At 42.7% G+C, this 16,287-nt stretch overlaps 1 protein-coding gene across 3 annotated transcripts in view; it reads left to right on the top strand.

The window, feature by feature from the left end:
- The window catches only part of ATXN7L2 (ataxin 7 like 2), a 326,007-nt gene that overhangs the window by 110,938 nt on the left and 198,782 nt on the right, over positions 1-16,287 (top strand). For all 3 annotated transcript variants that reach the window (XM_044076878.1, XM_044076879.1, XM_044076880.1), the window contains exon 4: positions 7,479-7,725. In XM_044076878.1, coding sequence (XP_043932813.1) covers positions 7,479-7,725 — 247 coding nt within the window. The remainder of the gene's footprint in view (positions 1-7,478; positions 7,726-16,287) is intronic.

The following is a 16,287-nucleotide window of genomic DNA, read 5'->3' as shown; positions in this document are numbered from 1 at the left end:
GTTTTGATTTCTTCTTTGCATAAATATTGCACCATATCAAATCTCTCTTTCTTTCCCATGTCCATAGTTCTTTTTTATACTTTTCAAATATCTCTTAGTTTTGTTGTTTATATTTTTGCACGTCTTCAGATGCTTCTTTTTCCAAACAGATCAAGGTTTCTTGATCTATATACTGTTTTTCACAAATCTGTTGTATTTAATCAACACAAATTTTCATTTGAAGCTTCTGACAATTTTTATTGCGGAAGTATTTGTCTTTCCTCTAATTTCTCACTTAATCATTTTGTATATCTTGTGTCTGGAAATTCTAGGCTTTTTGCACAGTAGTAAAAATACATAATTTCTTTCTTATCATTAATAGTCCACTTTATCGTCTTTATGGCTCTTCTTTGACCTATCAGTTTTTGTGGACTACTACTTCCTTCTACAATATGGGGGCCATCCTCGCCCTGGGCCTGTCCTGGCCCCATTGTAGGAGTGTTTCCATGTTTTGAGGATTCTACACTGTCATCTTTTACAGTCCTGGCACCAGTGCACCTACCAGGATTGGACACTTTTTTCCCTTGGGTCTTGTGCACCCAGCTATCTTTTTTTAGTTTTTGACTTACTTCTGTCCATGATATATGCTGTGTAAATGCAGTCTATATATAGTAGTGTCACCTTGGTGAGATTTTGTGAAAACGGGGTCCACCTCGTGAAGGTACTCACCAAGACTTGAGGATGAATTCACTCTCAGCAATACTACTCTTCTTTGCTTGCTGACTTTTCATCTCTCCATTCGGACCTCTCTTCCAGCGAAACTGAAGAATGCTGTTTTAGTCCAGAGCATGAAGCTCAGGCTGCAGTGTTCACCTGCTTAGCTACACTGATTTGCACTTCTGTCTGATGTCAGATACTTGCATATTTGGCTAAATCAGGAGCTGAATGTGTTCATGTGTCCACATAGAATGGTAGTATCCAAGTCAGGCATCAGTTATGGAGCCATCTGACAGTTGCATGCTTGCAGAATCTGATTTTTTAGGATATTTTGTTGCTTGCAGTCCATTTGGCTGCCCCATCCTAGTTTCTTTGCCTTGCTTGTTAAAATGCAGAAATTGGCAGTGAGCTGGCCCGATTTTACTAGTAGTAGAGTACAGACAGTTGTTTATCACGTCATTTCCTGAGCTCTATTCACCCCCCCCCCACACACACACACACACACTTTCTTTATGCAGTTTTATTAGCTTTACTGTTCATCTGTTTGTGATTTCTGGCGCATGACAGCCACTGTTCTGGTAGTTCCTGTAGTTGTTATGTGACCTGCTGCATCATGTGAGGCAAACTGCTGCTTAACATTCACGATCCTTTAAGTACTTCCTCATTCATTTTGACCATAAACTGTAGCACCTAGAGAGAAGCATCTGTAACTGCACTGATCCAGAAGAAGGGTAACACATCTGTGTCACCTAAGAATTGGCTATAGTTATATTAATGAGTATCATCTTTTACCATTGTGACACTGGCACTCATCTGTAGACACTGTGCACTGTATGTACTATTTTCTACCAAGAGTCCATTTTCTACACTGGGCTTGCACTGATTTTCTGCTGTTTTCTCGTTTATTGTTTACAGTTTCTTGTGTTGCATTTGCTATAGTGTGGACTGTGTTGTAGTAACCTTTTGGTAGTTTTGTGCGATATTGTTTCATTTAATTTGCTATGTTTATTTTGATTTGAGTTTGAATGTGCTATAGGCAGTTCTTGTAAGAGAGACACCAAGTGACTCATTGTGACCACTAGTAGTATTTGAATGATATACAGAAGTAATATGTGTAATATTTTTAATTTTTATATAGTTACATATATTAAAATATATTTAAATAATTTATATTTAATTTAGTAAATATTGTATTTACGAGTAATATTTTTTTATCTGTTTTTGTTAGCGATGCCAGCAGGCATCATACTCTCCTTTGGTGCAGAAAACTGTGGGTTCTGTTCCCACACTAGGTAGATTGATAGCTGCCACTGCAGTGCAGCATAAAAGGGTGCTGCACTCCTGAGTGCATCATCCTTCAAATGAGATGTTAAACCAAGGCCTCATCTGCCAGAGTTGGTTGTAGCTTAAGTGGATGTAAAAGATCCCATGGCAGTTATCGAAGAGTAGGGGAGGTTGCCTGATCATATTTCCCTTAGTATAAGTACCATCTCTGGTCTCCCCCCTGAAAAGAGGCTCCTAGCCTAGTGGGACTAACCCAGTGAGCAAAGAATAGATAAGTTAAATAAAATAAAATGTGTGCAATAATTGAGCTTGAGCAACAGTAATGTGTCTTTTTGCAATTACAGTATGATGGCCTGTTGGTGAGAGTTGATGTTATAGAGGGCATCTTGGATGGTCTGAGTTGACCATACACTATTTTATTTTTGCATGTATTTTTATAGTGTATGCTAATTACATTTAATACCTTATTTTTGGTGGCATAAATTTATTGTAGAATCATATTTAAATTTATTGTATGTGCGTGTGTTCCTGCATTGTGGAAAATGTTTTGTTGCTATTTATTATTGACAGTGATGTAAATTATTCAAGCATTTTGTCACTCCCTCTTACCTCTTTAAAAATAGGTAACAGTGTGGGCTTTCTGGTTGGGGTTGTGGCTTTTTTTTTTAAACACTGTTTTTATGGCAGGCTACTTTTAAACTGTACATTCAGATTTGCGGTGTGGTTCCCTACAAACTTTCTCAGCTGTCGAGTTTCTTGTTTTTTCTTTCATTTCTTTTTTATTCAGACTTTGATATTGAGTGCCTTGTGCTGTATAATGTGCCACATTCTATAATGGAATGTTGTATATTAGTTTTCAATTTATTTGTTGATAGTCTTTGTTTCACATTTATTTTTAGTACATATTTTAATTACTTCCTAACTTTTAATATTTGTTTGCTTGAATTTCAGTTGTTTTCTAATGTGATTTGTGCCACAGCACTATAATAAACATTGAGCTGAGTTAAGTTTGTTTCCCTGCTGCAATTGCAAGTGGGTATAACTTCTGCATCTTGGTGCTACTAGGGATACACTGCTTAGAAATCCGTAGTCAGTGTTTTGGGTAGTACTACTGTAGTTCTGCTTCAACAGCCATCCTTGTATAATTTATTTATTTTACATTTGTTGACCGAGATAGTCCGACTGGATATATGTCTATTTTCAGCAGAGGCCTGGAGAGAAAAGCTCCAGATAACACAGATAGAACATAATAGATATGAGTCAAACATATTTACAAAGCCCTCTAGTAGGTACTCACAATATACACAGTGTGTAATAATATACAAAAACAACAGGTTGCAGCAAGCTATTATGAGCAAGAGATGCATGCAATATTAATTTAAATAAGGCATTGAATAAGTAGTGATTAATCAGGGTTTAGTACAGGGACAAAGCCAGTGCTTTTAAAATACTGTTTGAGGCGTTTTTTGAAGACACTTAAAGAAGGTTCGAGGGTAAGGTTAGATGGAAGTGAATTCCAAGTTTTACCAACGACGTTGGCAAACGGGGAGTCGCTGGCTGAGTTAATGGCTTTGTGGGTTTAGACCAACAGTTTATTGGATGATTGTGGTTGCCTTGAATTACTGTATGGCTTTATGATAATTTTGAGTGCTGGAATATTTTCAGGGTGGTACAGAATTTTGTGTGCTGCTATAAGCTGATTGAACAAAGGTAGGCTAGGCAGTTCTAGCCACTCGAGAAAACAGAGGTTTTGACAGTGACCTTGAGTAGCATACTACCTTCACCTAGAATGATACCACAATACAAAGACAAAATGATCAATTTCAACAATTGGCTAAGCTTCTGGTGTCATTCTAAGGGAATCCAGTGTCTGTCTGCCTGGGATGACATGATAGACAAGCCTCGCTGTTTTGCCAGAGATGGGTTGCACCTGTCACCTCTAGGTTTTCGAATACTGGCCAAGGCTCTTGCCGTCCCCATAGTGCCTTTTTTAGCCAAGGCTCAAAGGACAAACCAGCCACTGTAATCAGCGCAGGTAACCAAAAACTAAGGGTAATGCCACTCAATGCCAGAAGTCTCAACCGCAAAATGCACACACTCAAAGCTCTCATCAGCATGGAGAAAATCGATGTTTGTGCAGTGACGGAAACCTGGTTCAAGGCTCAAGAGAGCACCCCAACACTGCCAGGTTACAATTCATGTCATACCTTCCGGCCTCAGTTACCGGATCGCAGTACAAAGGGCGGAGGTGTATCCATATTCATCAAGGATACCCATATCTCCTGGTTAGTAGCGCAGCATGATGCTCCAGAGATCATCCGTGCGCAACTATCAGCAGGCAAAACCACATTTCAAGTCATAGCCGGTTATAGATCACCCACCATGTCCCAAGATGCTCACTCTGCATTCCTTGAGACGTTGGAAAATGTAAAGGTCCTACCCAACACCATAATCTTGGGTGATTTCAACTACCCTGGTATAGACTGGGCGAACTACCAGTGTTCCAACTGCTATGCTCAGCGATTCATAGAATTTATAAATTCAAATGCCCTTGAAAAACTAGTATGTTCCCCCACTAGAGGGGACAACATATTGGATTTAATCATCACCAATATGGGCGCCCATTGTACCACACCCGTTATCACTCCCTCCTTGGTCAGAGACGACCACAAACTGATAACCCTGGACATCCTCACCCCTCCACCTCCCCCAGTCAAAGAAACCATAGTCAAAAACCTTTCCAAAGCAAACTTCAAACTACTTGCATCCGAAGTGGAAAGCTTCACTATTCTCTTGCAGAAGGATAATGATATCCAGGATGCGGAAGCCTACACCAAGGCACTCTATATGCATCTTCAGGATTGCATGGACCGTGCTATCCTAAATAAAACCAAGACTCCTTCCTCAAGCAAGAAGAAACCAGTCTGGTGGACCCCGGCCATAAGCAAACTTTACAATAAAAGGAGGAGACTTATACAAAAAAAGGCCAAATCTCAAGTAGAAAAATCATTCCTGAATCAGCATTAGTAAGAAATTGAGGGCCCTCATCAAGTCAATTAAAGCTAATTTTGAAAAGAAAGTTGTCAAGGATAACCATAAGGCCTTCTATGGCTACGTCAAAAACCTAAATGGCAACGCTCAGGTCTGTTCTGAGCTAGTACAAAATGGAACAAAATACACTGACCCTTCTGACATTGCCAACATCTTGGCTGACAGGTTCAGTGCAAATTTCTCCCCCCCACCACCTACAGGGCCTATTATCATTCCAGGGGATTGTGCAAGTCCAATTATTACTGATACGTTGGTTAACAAGGCTCTATCTAAAGCTAAAAACACTGCCTTCATGGGACCAGATGGTGTCCCAGGCTGTGTCATACGCGAGCTCCAAAAGGAATTAACCCCGCATCTTAATACACTGTTCAGTCTCAGCCTCTCCACAGGATATGTGCCCATAGAATGGCGCACGGCAATGATGGTCCCGCTACACAAGGGTGAGGCTACAGCTGACCCTGGGAACTACCGACCAATAAGCCTGACTAGTCTGATCTGTAAGGCTATGGAGCGAATCATTATGGAACTCATAAATGGAGAGATTGGGGACCTCCAGTCGCTGGACCCCACACAGTTCGGCTTCATCAAGGGCAGATCATGCCTCCTGAACCTGGTGGATTTCTTTGAGACAGTTACTCAGGCTATAGATAAGGGGAAGGAGGTACACACTGCTTACCTTGACTTTGCTAAAGCATTTGACACCATTCCCCATTCAGGTATTATTGATAAGCTCACCAGCCTGGGCATAAACCCTTACGTCACAAGATGGATCGCAAACTGGCTCTCAGACAGATCCCATAAAGTAAGAGTAGCGGGATCTATGTCCGAATCCAGACCAGTAACGAGTGGTGTGCCTCAGGGCTCTGTCCTGGGGCCCCTCCTGTTTGGCATATACTTCTCAGAAGTACAGGCAAGCACGGAAGGGCTGTGGCTGACTAAGTTTGCAGACGACTGCAAACTGGGTGCTATAATAGAGTCTCCGGCCGACATGGAGATCCTCCAGAAGGGCCTAAATGAGACTGATGCATGGTGTCAAAGCCATGGTCTCAAGCTAAATGCAAAAAAATGCATAGTAATTCCCTTTGGAAAAAAACAGAGTACCCACAACCTACAACATAGGAGGTAATCCCCTGAAATCTGAAGAAGAAATAAGGGATCTAGGGACCCAAGTAGATAGTCAGCTTTCCTTTGATAACCATGTTGCCAAAGTGGTTAGAAAATCTTTCTATGTGACCTATCTGATCACGAAAGGATTCGCATCAAGATCTAAGGATGTAATGGTGCCCCTCTACTCTTCCCTCATCAGACCCATTATTGAGTACAATGCACCAATTGGAATGTGCCTGGCTTGACATCTCCAGCAGCTGGAGAGACCACAGAGGTACCTAACCAAGAGGATTACTGGCCTCATACAGTTGCCCTTTGCAGCACGATTGAAAAAGCTAAGACTGTTCTCTGTTGCATACCGCTTTCTCAGAGGCGATCTCTGTCTAACGTACAGCGCCATGTCCAACCCAGAATTGTTGAACATGCTCCATCTTAGCAAAACCAAATCTACTCGAGCTACACGCTCTAGGGATATAAACCTCAACACAACATTGAATAGAACATGCTGGAGGGATAGATTTCCTTCGCAGAGACTTCCCTTACTATGGAACAGGGTCCCTATCTACATAAGACAGTGCCCCTCACTATCACTCTTCAAGAGGAACCTTGATGAGTGGATGGGTAACAGAAAGTTCACACCAGGGATCACACCAACAGCACTACTAGATAGGGGCCAAGGGTACCAGCTGCTAGTACAAGGGTCCAGGGAACTACTAAAGGGGCGGTGAATACCACACAACGTGGCTGGGCCTTCGGGCAGATAGCCCAGTACCAACCTGTAACCTATGCAATGTGTCCTATATGTTGAGCCTATGGCAAATCTGGCAATATGGTTGTAACAGTGCGAGAGCTTACTAAGTTCAGTTTTGCTCAAATTGGAGAGTATGGGGGAGACATATAGAAGGGTAGAGAATAGCTGTGAGCAGGCGATTGCAGTCCTCTCTAATGTAGTTAGAAAGGGTTTGCTTCTATATAATGAGCCAAGCTTCTTATTAATGTTTTTTATAGTTTTATTGATCTGCAGATCAAATTTGATTGTATTAAAATGGTTTGTTTCTTGTGTCTATCACTTAATTTGTTCCTTAGTTTCTGTTTCATTTATTTCTCCACAATAAAATATCTAGCAGTGCGAAGTCTGGGAGACAAATGGTAATATTGTACAAATGGCACATTGGAAATTTTGTAGGAGTCTCATTATTGAACAGGCACTAAATGTATACAGGAGTGGTGGCTGTGAAATTATTGTAAGAACTGAGCATCTTTCCTTCTATGAGTATGATACTATATATAAATAAAAGGGTCATACTACTCTAACGGTATGTTGTTTTGTTTGGTTTTAGAAAGAAGACATGGTCCTCTAAGGAAGCTTTACAGCCGTGCACAGCCTCCTCCACATGCCAGCAACACTTCAACACCTCCCAAATCCCGTCCTTGTAATAACCAGCCTTTAAACCAGACTTGTAGTCAGAGTGTGGCATGTGGTCACCATTCAGGTCCAAAGTCCTCCAGGGAGAAGCCCCACAGTCCAGCTGGCAGCACAGAGCAGCATGCTGATCAAGCGACAAAAGGACAAAGAGACAATCTCTGGTATGAATTGTGCATGAAGGGGCAAACAGTGCAAATGTTAATGAGTTAGTGTGCATCTGTTCTTATGGGGTAGTTACAGCTTGGTGTAAAGGACCATTTAATGCCTGGTGGAGAGGAACATTTTAGTGTTTATTTATTTTTGGGAGGGATAGTTCCTGTCCTACAGGATAGTTTTTGCCATGCTTAAAGATAGCATTTTTTGCATTAATACTGGCAGGTACTTTAACCATGTCATGTATTAACAGAGTTAAAAAACATTTTTCTTGGCCAGATGGTATACAAATTTTAAGGACAAGTTGCTGGCTTTTTTTTTTTTTTGAGATTGCTGTCATTATAAAAGGCACATGTTGTTTCAGAAATGGCTGGATCTGTTGGTGTTGTAATAGTGTTATAAGGATGTACTGTATTCATTTTATATGTAAACAGAGATAAGCAGCACATAACTGTTGCCTGGGAATGCATCTGTATATGTTAAAACTGAATCATGCACCTCCCCCCCCATATTTGCTTGTTTGATTTATGAAATGGGTATCAGTGTTTTCTTTACTTGATAGTTTGTGGTTTAGAAAATTGGAATAAAAGTTAGTTTTGTATTTTGACCTAAAATTGTTCTGTAGATATGGAACATGTGTTGAAGTTCTTGAAAAATACTGGTGATTTTCTTCAGGTAGCACTGCCCTTACTCAGTTTACTCCTTTTCCCAAACATTTTGTGACTGTGGAGGGAACTTGCATTCACTGCAAAAAAAAAAAAACACTTCAGGTTGCTCTTTTACTTTGTATGTACAGAGCTGCTTTCGCTGTATTATGTTTGTGCTGTTTAGAGTGAACAGTCTTGTGTTGGTCTGTCATAGCAGAAGTTTGTTTTTTCTTTATTAAGGTTGTTGTGCATTTCAGATTTGGTACTGTAAGAAGGCTTAAAGTATGCAGGTACAATCAGAGTAAAAGTACGTTTTTTTTATATCCTGCAGTAACACCCCGGTATGTCTTACTGATATTATGCTGTGGACTCCACATTTATGTAATGGAAAAAGGAGTGAAACTATCATTCATTTTGTTTGCTGAGGAAGTGCACTTGTATAAAATAGTTGTGTAACACTGTATGTTAGGTAGTCCAGTCTCACCTTCATTTTTACATATGGGTTCGGAGCCGATCCTTGGCTCCGACTCGGACGATTTTCAAGCTGGAAGACTTCTGGTTGCCTTGTGACTAAGCAGGTATCCCATGGTGCACCAGTACAATCCCCAGATCTCGTTTGCCTCGTCGACAAGTTTGGATGTGCTTCTCTTGGCTCTGGCTGTCTTTTCAAATTCTTTACATTCATATCGGATTTTGCATTTTAGTGTTATTATCTTATAGGCAGTTGCCTTGTTGGTCCTTGTGGGCTAAATTTAGTGAACTAGTTTATTAGTAGTTTATCCGTACCCTGTGTGCCAGTTAGTTAGGTGCCTTTGTGCCTTTCTGACTAAGTAGAAGTGTTAGTTGTCCCGTTTTTTTTGTTTCCACTACTAATCAACAGGGGCTCCTGTTGTTGTATTTGTATTATTCATCCCTTTGACTGTTAGCCTTTATTCTGTAACATTGTTGTTTTTGGCGGGGATCCGCTTGTGATATTCTAAGATTGCTGTTGCTAGTTTTTCTGCCTATTATTAGGCTTACAGAGAATTGTATTTTTTTTTTGGTATCTACAGTTCTTAAATGTGTGATTGAACTCTGTGTGTGCATTTTAATAACTTGGTCTGTTTGAGTTAGAAGACCTAGTTTTCTTTTCTGTTACAATGGGCTAGGCCCGTTTAACTTAGAGGACCTAGTCCTTGTGTAACCTTTCTGAAGGGCTAGGCCCATTTTAGTTAGGGGACCTAGTCCTCATATATCTCTCTCTCTTTCTGTTTTTTTTTGTGTGTGTGTGTGTGTGTGTGTGTGTGTGTGTGTGTGTGTGTGTGTGTGTGTCTGTACAATGTCTAAGGATAGTAGGGAGCATAAACCCTCTGGGTTCAAAAAGTGCATGAAATGCTCCCAGGAAATGTCATTAACGGATGGCCACAGTAGCTGTGTCTAGTGCTTGGGGGCCATCCACTTGCAGTAATCATGCTTGTTCTGTCATGCTTTCTCTCCTAGAGTGTTGCAGGAGAGAAAGAACAAGCTGATACTCAAGGGTCTTCTGAAACCAGCCTTTGAGGAAGCTTTATCTAGTTTGTCAGCTTCTTCCAAGTCTACAAAATCTAGATCTGAATCCAAACTGAAATCTTCTAAAAGGCCTTCTCTGGCACCAGCTGGTGTCTTGGAGCCACCTTCCAAATGAAGGTGCAAATGTTAATGAGTTAGTGTGCATCTGTTCTTATGGGGTAGTTACAGCTTGGTGTAAAGGACCATTTAATGCCTGGTAGAGAGGAACATTTTAGTGTTTATTTATTTTTGGGAGGGATAGTTCCTGTCCTACAGGATAGTTTTTGCCATGCTTAAAGATAGCATTTTTTGCATTAATACTGGCAGGTACTTTAACCATGTCATGTATTAACAGAGTTAAAAAACATTTTTCTTGGCCAGATGGTATACAAATTTTAAGGACAAGTTGCTGGCTTTTTTTTTTTTGAGATTGCTGTCATTATAAAAGGCACATGTTGTTTCAGAAATGGCTGGATCTGTTGGTGTTGTAATAGTGTTATAAGGATGTACTGTATTCATTTTATATGTAAACAGAGATAAGCAGCACATAACTGTTGCCTGGGAATGCATCTGTATATGTTAAAACTGAATCATGCACCTCCCCCCCCATATTTGCTTGTTTGATTTATGAAATGGGTATCAGTGTTTTCTTTACTTGATAGTTTGTGGTTTAGAAAATTGGAATAAAAGTTAGTTTTGTATTTTGACCTAAAATTGTTCTGTAGATATGGAACATGTGTTGAAGTTGCGAAAAAATACTGGTGATTTTCTTCAGGTAGCACTGCCCTTACTCAGTTTACTCCTTTTCCCAAACATTTTGTGACTGTGGAGGGAACTTGCATTCACTGCAAAAAAAAAAAAACACTTCAGGTTGCTCTTTTACTTTGTATGTACAGAGCTGCTTTCGCTGTATTATGTTTGTGCTGTTTAGAGTGAACAGTCTTGTGTTGGTCTGTCATAGCAGAAGTTTGTTTTTTCTTTATTAAGGTTGTTGTGCATTTCAGATTTGGTACTGTAAGAAGGCTTAAAGTATGCAGGTACAATCAGAGTAAAAGTACGTTTTTTTTATATCCTGCAGTAACACCCCGGTATGTCTTACTGATATTATGCTGTGGACTCCACATTTATGTAATGGAAAAAGGAGTGAAACTATCATTCATTTTGTTTGCTGAGGAAGTGCACTTGTATAAAATAGTTGTGTAACACTGTATGTTAGGTAGTCCAGTCTCACCTTCATTTTTACATATGGGTTCGGAGCCGATCCTTGGCTCCGACTCGGACGATTTTCAAGCTGGAAGACTTCTGGTTGCCTTGTGACTAAGCAGGTATCCCATGGTGCACCAGTACAATCCCCAGATCTCGTTTGCCGCGTCGACAAGTTTGGATGTGCTTCTCTTGGCTCTGGCTGTCTTTTCAAATTCTTTACATTCATATCGGATTTTGCATTTTAGTGTTATTATCTTATAGGCAGTTGCCTTGTTGGTCCTTGTGGGCTAAATTTAGTGAATTAGTTTATTAGTAGTTTATCGGTACCCTGTGTGCCAGTTAGTTAGGTGCCTTTGTGCCTTTCTGACTAAGTAGAAGTGTTAGTTGTCCCGTTTTTTTTGTTTCCACTACTAATCAACAGGGGCTCCTGTTGTTGTATCTGTATTATTCATCCCTTTGACTGTTAGCCTTTATTCTGTAACATTGTTGTTTTTGGCGGGGATCCGCTTGTGATATTCTAAGATTGCTGTTGCTAGTTTTTCTGCCTATTATTAGGCTTACAGAGAATTGTATTTTTTTTTTGGTATCTACAGTTCTTACCTGTGTGATTGAACTCTGTGTGTGCGTTTTAATAACTTGGTCTGTTTGAGTTAGAAGACCTAGTTTTCTTTTCTGTTACAATGGGCTAGGCCCGTTTAACTTAGAGGACCTAGTCCTTGTGTAACCTTTCTGAAGGGCTAGGCCCATTTTAGTTAGGGGACCTAGTCCTCATATATCTCTCTCTCTTTCTGTTTTTTGTGTGTGTGTGTGTGTGTGTGTGTGTGTGTGTGTGTGTGTGTGTGTGTGTGTGTGTCTGTGCAATGTCTAAGGATAGTAGGGAGCATAAACCCTCTGGGTTCAAAAAGTGCATGAAATGCTCCCAGGAATTGTCATTAACGGATGGCCACAGTAGCTGTGTCTAGTGCTTGGGGGCCATCCACTTGCAGTAATCATGCTTGTTCTGTCATGCTTTCTCTCCTAGAGTGTTGCAGGAGAGAAAGAACAAGCTGATACTCAAGGGTCTTCTGAAACCAGCCTTTGAGGAAGCTTTATCTAGTTTGTCAGCTTCTTCCAAGTCTACAAAATCTAGATCTGAATCCAAACTGAAATCTTCTAAAAGGCCTTCTCTGGCACCAGCTGGTGTCTTGGAGCCACCTTCCAAATGACCAAAATCTGCCTCCTCGACTCCTCAGACTTCGAAGCCAAATGAGAGCACCATGGTATCAGAGTCAGTCACAGGTGCTTCAGTGCCAACTTCTGAGCCGTTGGAAGCAGCAGTTGACTCTGCTGCACGGAGCCAGTCTGTAGATGTCCTACCAGTCTTCTTACTTCCCAAGTCTCTAGTGCCCCCCAGGTCAAGATCCCCTACAATATCTTCCAGGAGCCTTTCGGAAGAAGATGTGGAGGGGGTAGTTCTGTGACTCCGGAAGTCGTCTGCTCTGCCAAAATTGTTGCTGGCTCCAACCCAGTCGGCTCCGGAGCCACTCGATCCAGTTTTGCCCTCATCTATTGTTCCTCCTCCATATTGGCCTTTTGGAGCTGGAGTGCTTGGTGCCAGCAGAGGAACTCTCTGTTCCGGCTCCCTTTGTTGCTGCATTGGAACCGAGTTCAGCTCCAACATGCTCGGCTCCGTCCGTCATGTCCAGGGACTGAAGCTCTCCTGTCCGCGTCACCAGGGAGGGTTGGAATCTATCTTCTTCGTTTCAGAGCCTTCCTCTTGGTGTGTCTGCCAGAGTGAGCTCGGACCCTGCATCTTTCTTGGAGACCAAATAAGTTTCTGTCTGCCCCTCCTGATAAAGAGTTCTTGCCTAAGTGCGTTCCCGTAGATGCCATGGTGGTGGTGGTGGCCACGAAGTAGTTGGTGGAGACTTCTTCCTCTGTTCATCCGCCAAACAAGGAGTTTCGACAGATGGACAGATTTAGGAAGTGTGTATTTAGTTCAGTGGCATTTACCCTTCGTTCGTTGAACTATCTTACTCTCTTCACGAGGTTACAGAGGGATCTCCTCAAGGAGTTAGGAGATTCCATACAGGGTGTTTGTCCTGAGGGAGTCCCTGACAGGATTTCTGCTCAGTTGTCCACCCTAAACTCTATGGTTAACTCCTCCATGCGGCTTATCTCCCATGCGGCCGGAGTGAGCAGAGCAGCAGGTTCAGGAGTTGCCCTTAGGCGCCACTCCTGGATACGCCTGTGTAATTTTCCGGCTCCGTTCAAGTCCACCTTCACCAACGCCCCGTTTGATGGTTCCTCATTGTTTGGTCCTAAGGTGAAAGAAACACTAACTCGTGAGCAGGAAGGAAAGACTCTCTCTGCCGTGGGAGTCCGTTTTACTGTTCCCTCTCGATCATACCCCAAAGGTCAGAGGGGAGGTAAAATGTGGTTCAAAAAGTCCCGGCGGGTCTTTCCGGACACACAGAGTGAATCCTCCTTTAGAGGCAGAGGAAGAGGAAATGGTAGACGTCGCCGTAGAGACAGGGGCGGGCCGCAATACCAGCAAGGCCGTGATTCCTTTCGAGGGCGGCCTTACCGCTCCTGATGTGGGGCCCGACTGCGTTTCTCTGGGGCCAGTCGGGGGTTGCATCTCTTTGTATCCAGAAGCCTGGCTAAATATCACGCAAGACACGTGGCTTCAAAGAGTTGTTACCAGAGGTTATATCATACCCTTTTCCCATCCATTGTTTATTCCAAGAAGATCCCAGATGTTCCACCCAATCACAGGGATCAGGCAACTGTGGAGATCAACAAGTTGCTCTTAAAAAGAGTCATCCAGCCCATCCCAGCAGACCAGACAGGATCCGGAACTTACTCCAGGTTCTTTTTAGTTCCAAAACGAACCGGAGACTGGAGGCCAATTTTGGACCTCAGCAGATTAAACGAATCCATGAAGAAGGACAAGTTTTGGATGGTCACACTGCAGTCGATGCTCCCATTGTTAGGGAAAGACTATTGGATGTGCTCTGTGGATCTCCAAGATGCCTACTACCATATAGTAATGGACAAGGCGGCGTCAAGGAGACATCTGCTCTTCCGGCTGGGAGCCAGTCATTATCAGTTTCGTGCTCTGCCCTTTGGTCTCACCGCAGCCCCCAGGGTGCTCACCAAATGCATGATAGTAGTGACAGCTCACAGATGTCAGGGATTACAGGTGTTTCCGTATTTGGACGACTGGCTCCTGACCGCCCCCACCAGGCATCTATTCATCCAAAACAGGGACGCCACTATTCAACTTTGTGCTCAATTAGGGATCTCCATAAACTGGGAAAAATCTGCATTAGTGCCCTTGCAATCTGTGAATTTTATAGGCGCAGAGATAGACACAGTGCATATGACAGTTCATCTTCCCGCTGAAAGAGCACAAAACCTCATCTTCCATGTTCAGCGTCTTCTACCGCTTCGGAAAGGCAAAGCAAAATGGGTCCTTCAGCTTCTTGGGATGATGGTGACTCGAAACAGTCACCAAGACCATTGATGAGGGAAAGGCAGTCCATACAGCCTACCTTGACCTTGCAAAGGCTTTCGACACAATACCCCACTCGGGTATTGTAGAAAAACTTACCAGCTTAAATGTAAACCCATATGTCACAAGATGGGTTGCAAACTGGCTTAAGGACAGAACCCACAGGGTTAGAGTTGCTGGTACTATGTCAGACTCCAAGCCGGTCACAAGTGGTGTCCCACAGGGCTCAGTCCTTGGCCCCCTATTGTTCGGCATCTACTTCTCAGAAGTACAGGCCAACATGGGAGGACTTTGGCTGACAAAGTTTGCAGACGACTGCAAACTGGGCGCCATAGTGGAAAGTGCATCGGACACTGATATCCTTCAGAAGGGACTCACGGAAACAGATAGCTGGTGCCAGAGCCATGGCCTGAAGTTAAACGCCAAAAATGTATAGTCATACCCTTCGGGAAAAACAAGGTAACCCCAAGCTACCATATAGGTGGCAATCCACTAAGCACAGAAGAGGTTATCAGGGACCTGGGGACCCAGGTTGACAGTGGCCTTTCTTTTGACACTCACGTTGCTAAAGTGGTTAGAAAGACCTTCTACATTGCCCACCTGATCATGAAGGGATTCACATCCAGATCTAGTGAGGTCATTGTTCCCTGTACTCTTCACTTATCAGACCAATGATCGAGTACAATGCCCCATTCGGGATGTATCTCACCCGACATCTGCAGCAATTGGAGAGACCCCAAAAGTTCCTCACCAAAAGGATAAAGGGACTCCAAAATCTGTCATATGCTGCCAGATTGAAGAAACTCCAGCTCTATTCAGTCGCATACCATCTGCTCAGAGGTGACATGTGCCTGACATACAAGGCCATGTCCAACCCAGAATTAATGGACATGCTCCACCTCAAAAAATCCAAATCCACCAAAACCACTAGAGCAAGCGACTTAAACCTTAGCACGGATATAAATAGGACGTGCTGGAGAGATAGATTTATCACTCAGAGACTCCCTATGCTGTGGAATAAAATCCCGGTCCATGTGAGGCAGAGCACCTCGCTGGTTCTGTTCAAGAGAAATCTTGACCTGTGGATGGGAGATCGTAGGTTTACCCCGAGAATCATCTCTGTGTCACTGCTGGACAGAGGCACAACAAACTAATGGGCACAGTATTTTTTCATATAAGGGGTGGCGTAAGCCACAAAAATTTGGGCTAGGCTTATAAATGCCTTAGGGCAGATAGCCTAGTATAAACCTATGAACCTATAAACCTATGGCCTCAACCATTCTGTTAATACCTTTAGCCAGGTTCACATGAGAATTCTCCAATGGCTTCTGTCTTCCCAGTGGTCCTTCCAATATCTTCCACTGAGCCATCCTATCCTGCTGACAGAATCATGCAAAAAGGACCTTCTTTGGTGAATAGCTCCCAACCAGTTGTTCACGGGCACCCCTTTTGTTCCTGCCTAACCCGTTGCCACTGTGACCACGGATGCCTCCAAGGTCGGGTGGGGGGAGCGTTATCTTGGCAGGACGGTCCATGACTCATGGCAAGAACATGAGGCTCATCTACATATCAATGTTCTGGAGATGTGGGCGGTGCTTCTGGCATTGCAAGCACTTCAAGACCTTCTTCCTCTAGGGACGATTGCGATACAATCGGATACCATGTCGGTAGTGTGGTATATCAACAAACAGGGC

This window comes from Protopterus annectens, chromosome 7.part0 (assembly GCF_019279795.1).
Source record: "Protopterus annectens isolate FY-2018-M chromosome 7.part0, PAN1.0, whole genome shotgun sequence".
Lineage (NCBI taxonomy): Eukaryota > Metazoa > Chordata > Ceratodontiformes > Protopteridae > Protopterus > Protopterus annectens.
This window is presented reverse-complemented; position numbering and strand designations above follow the sequence as displayed.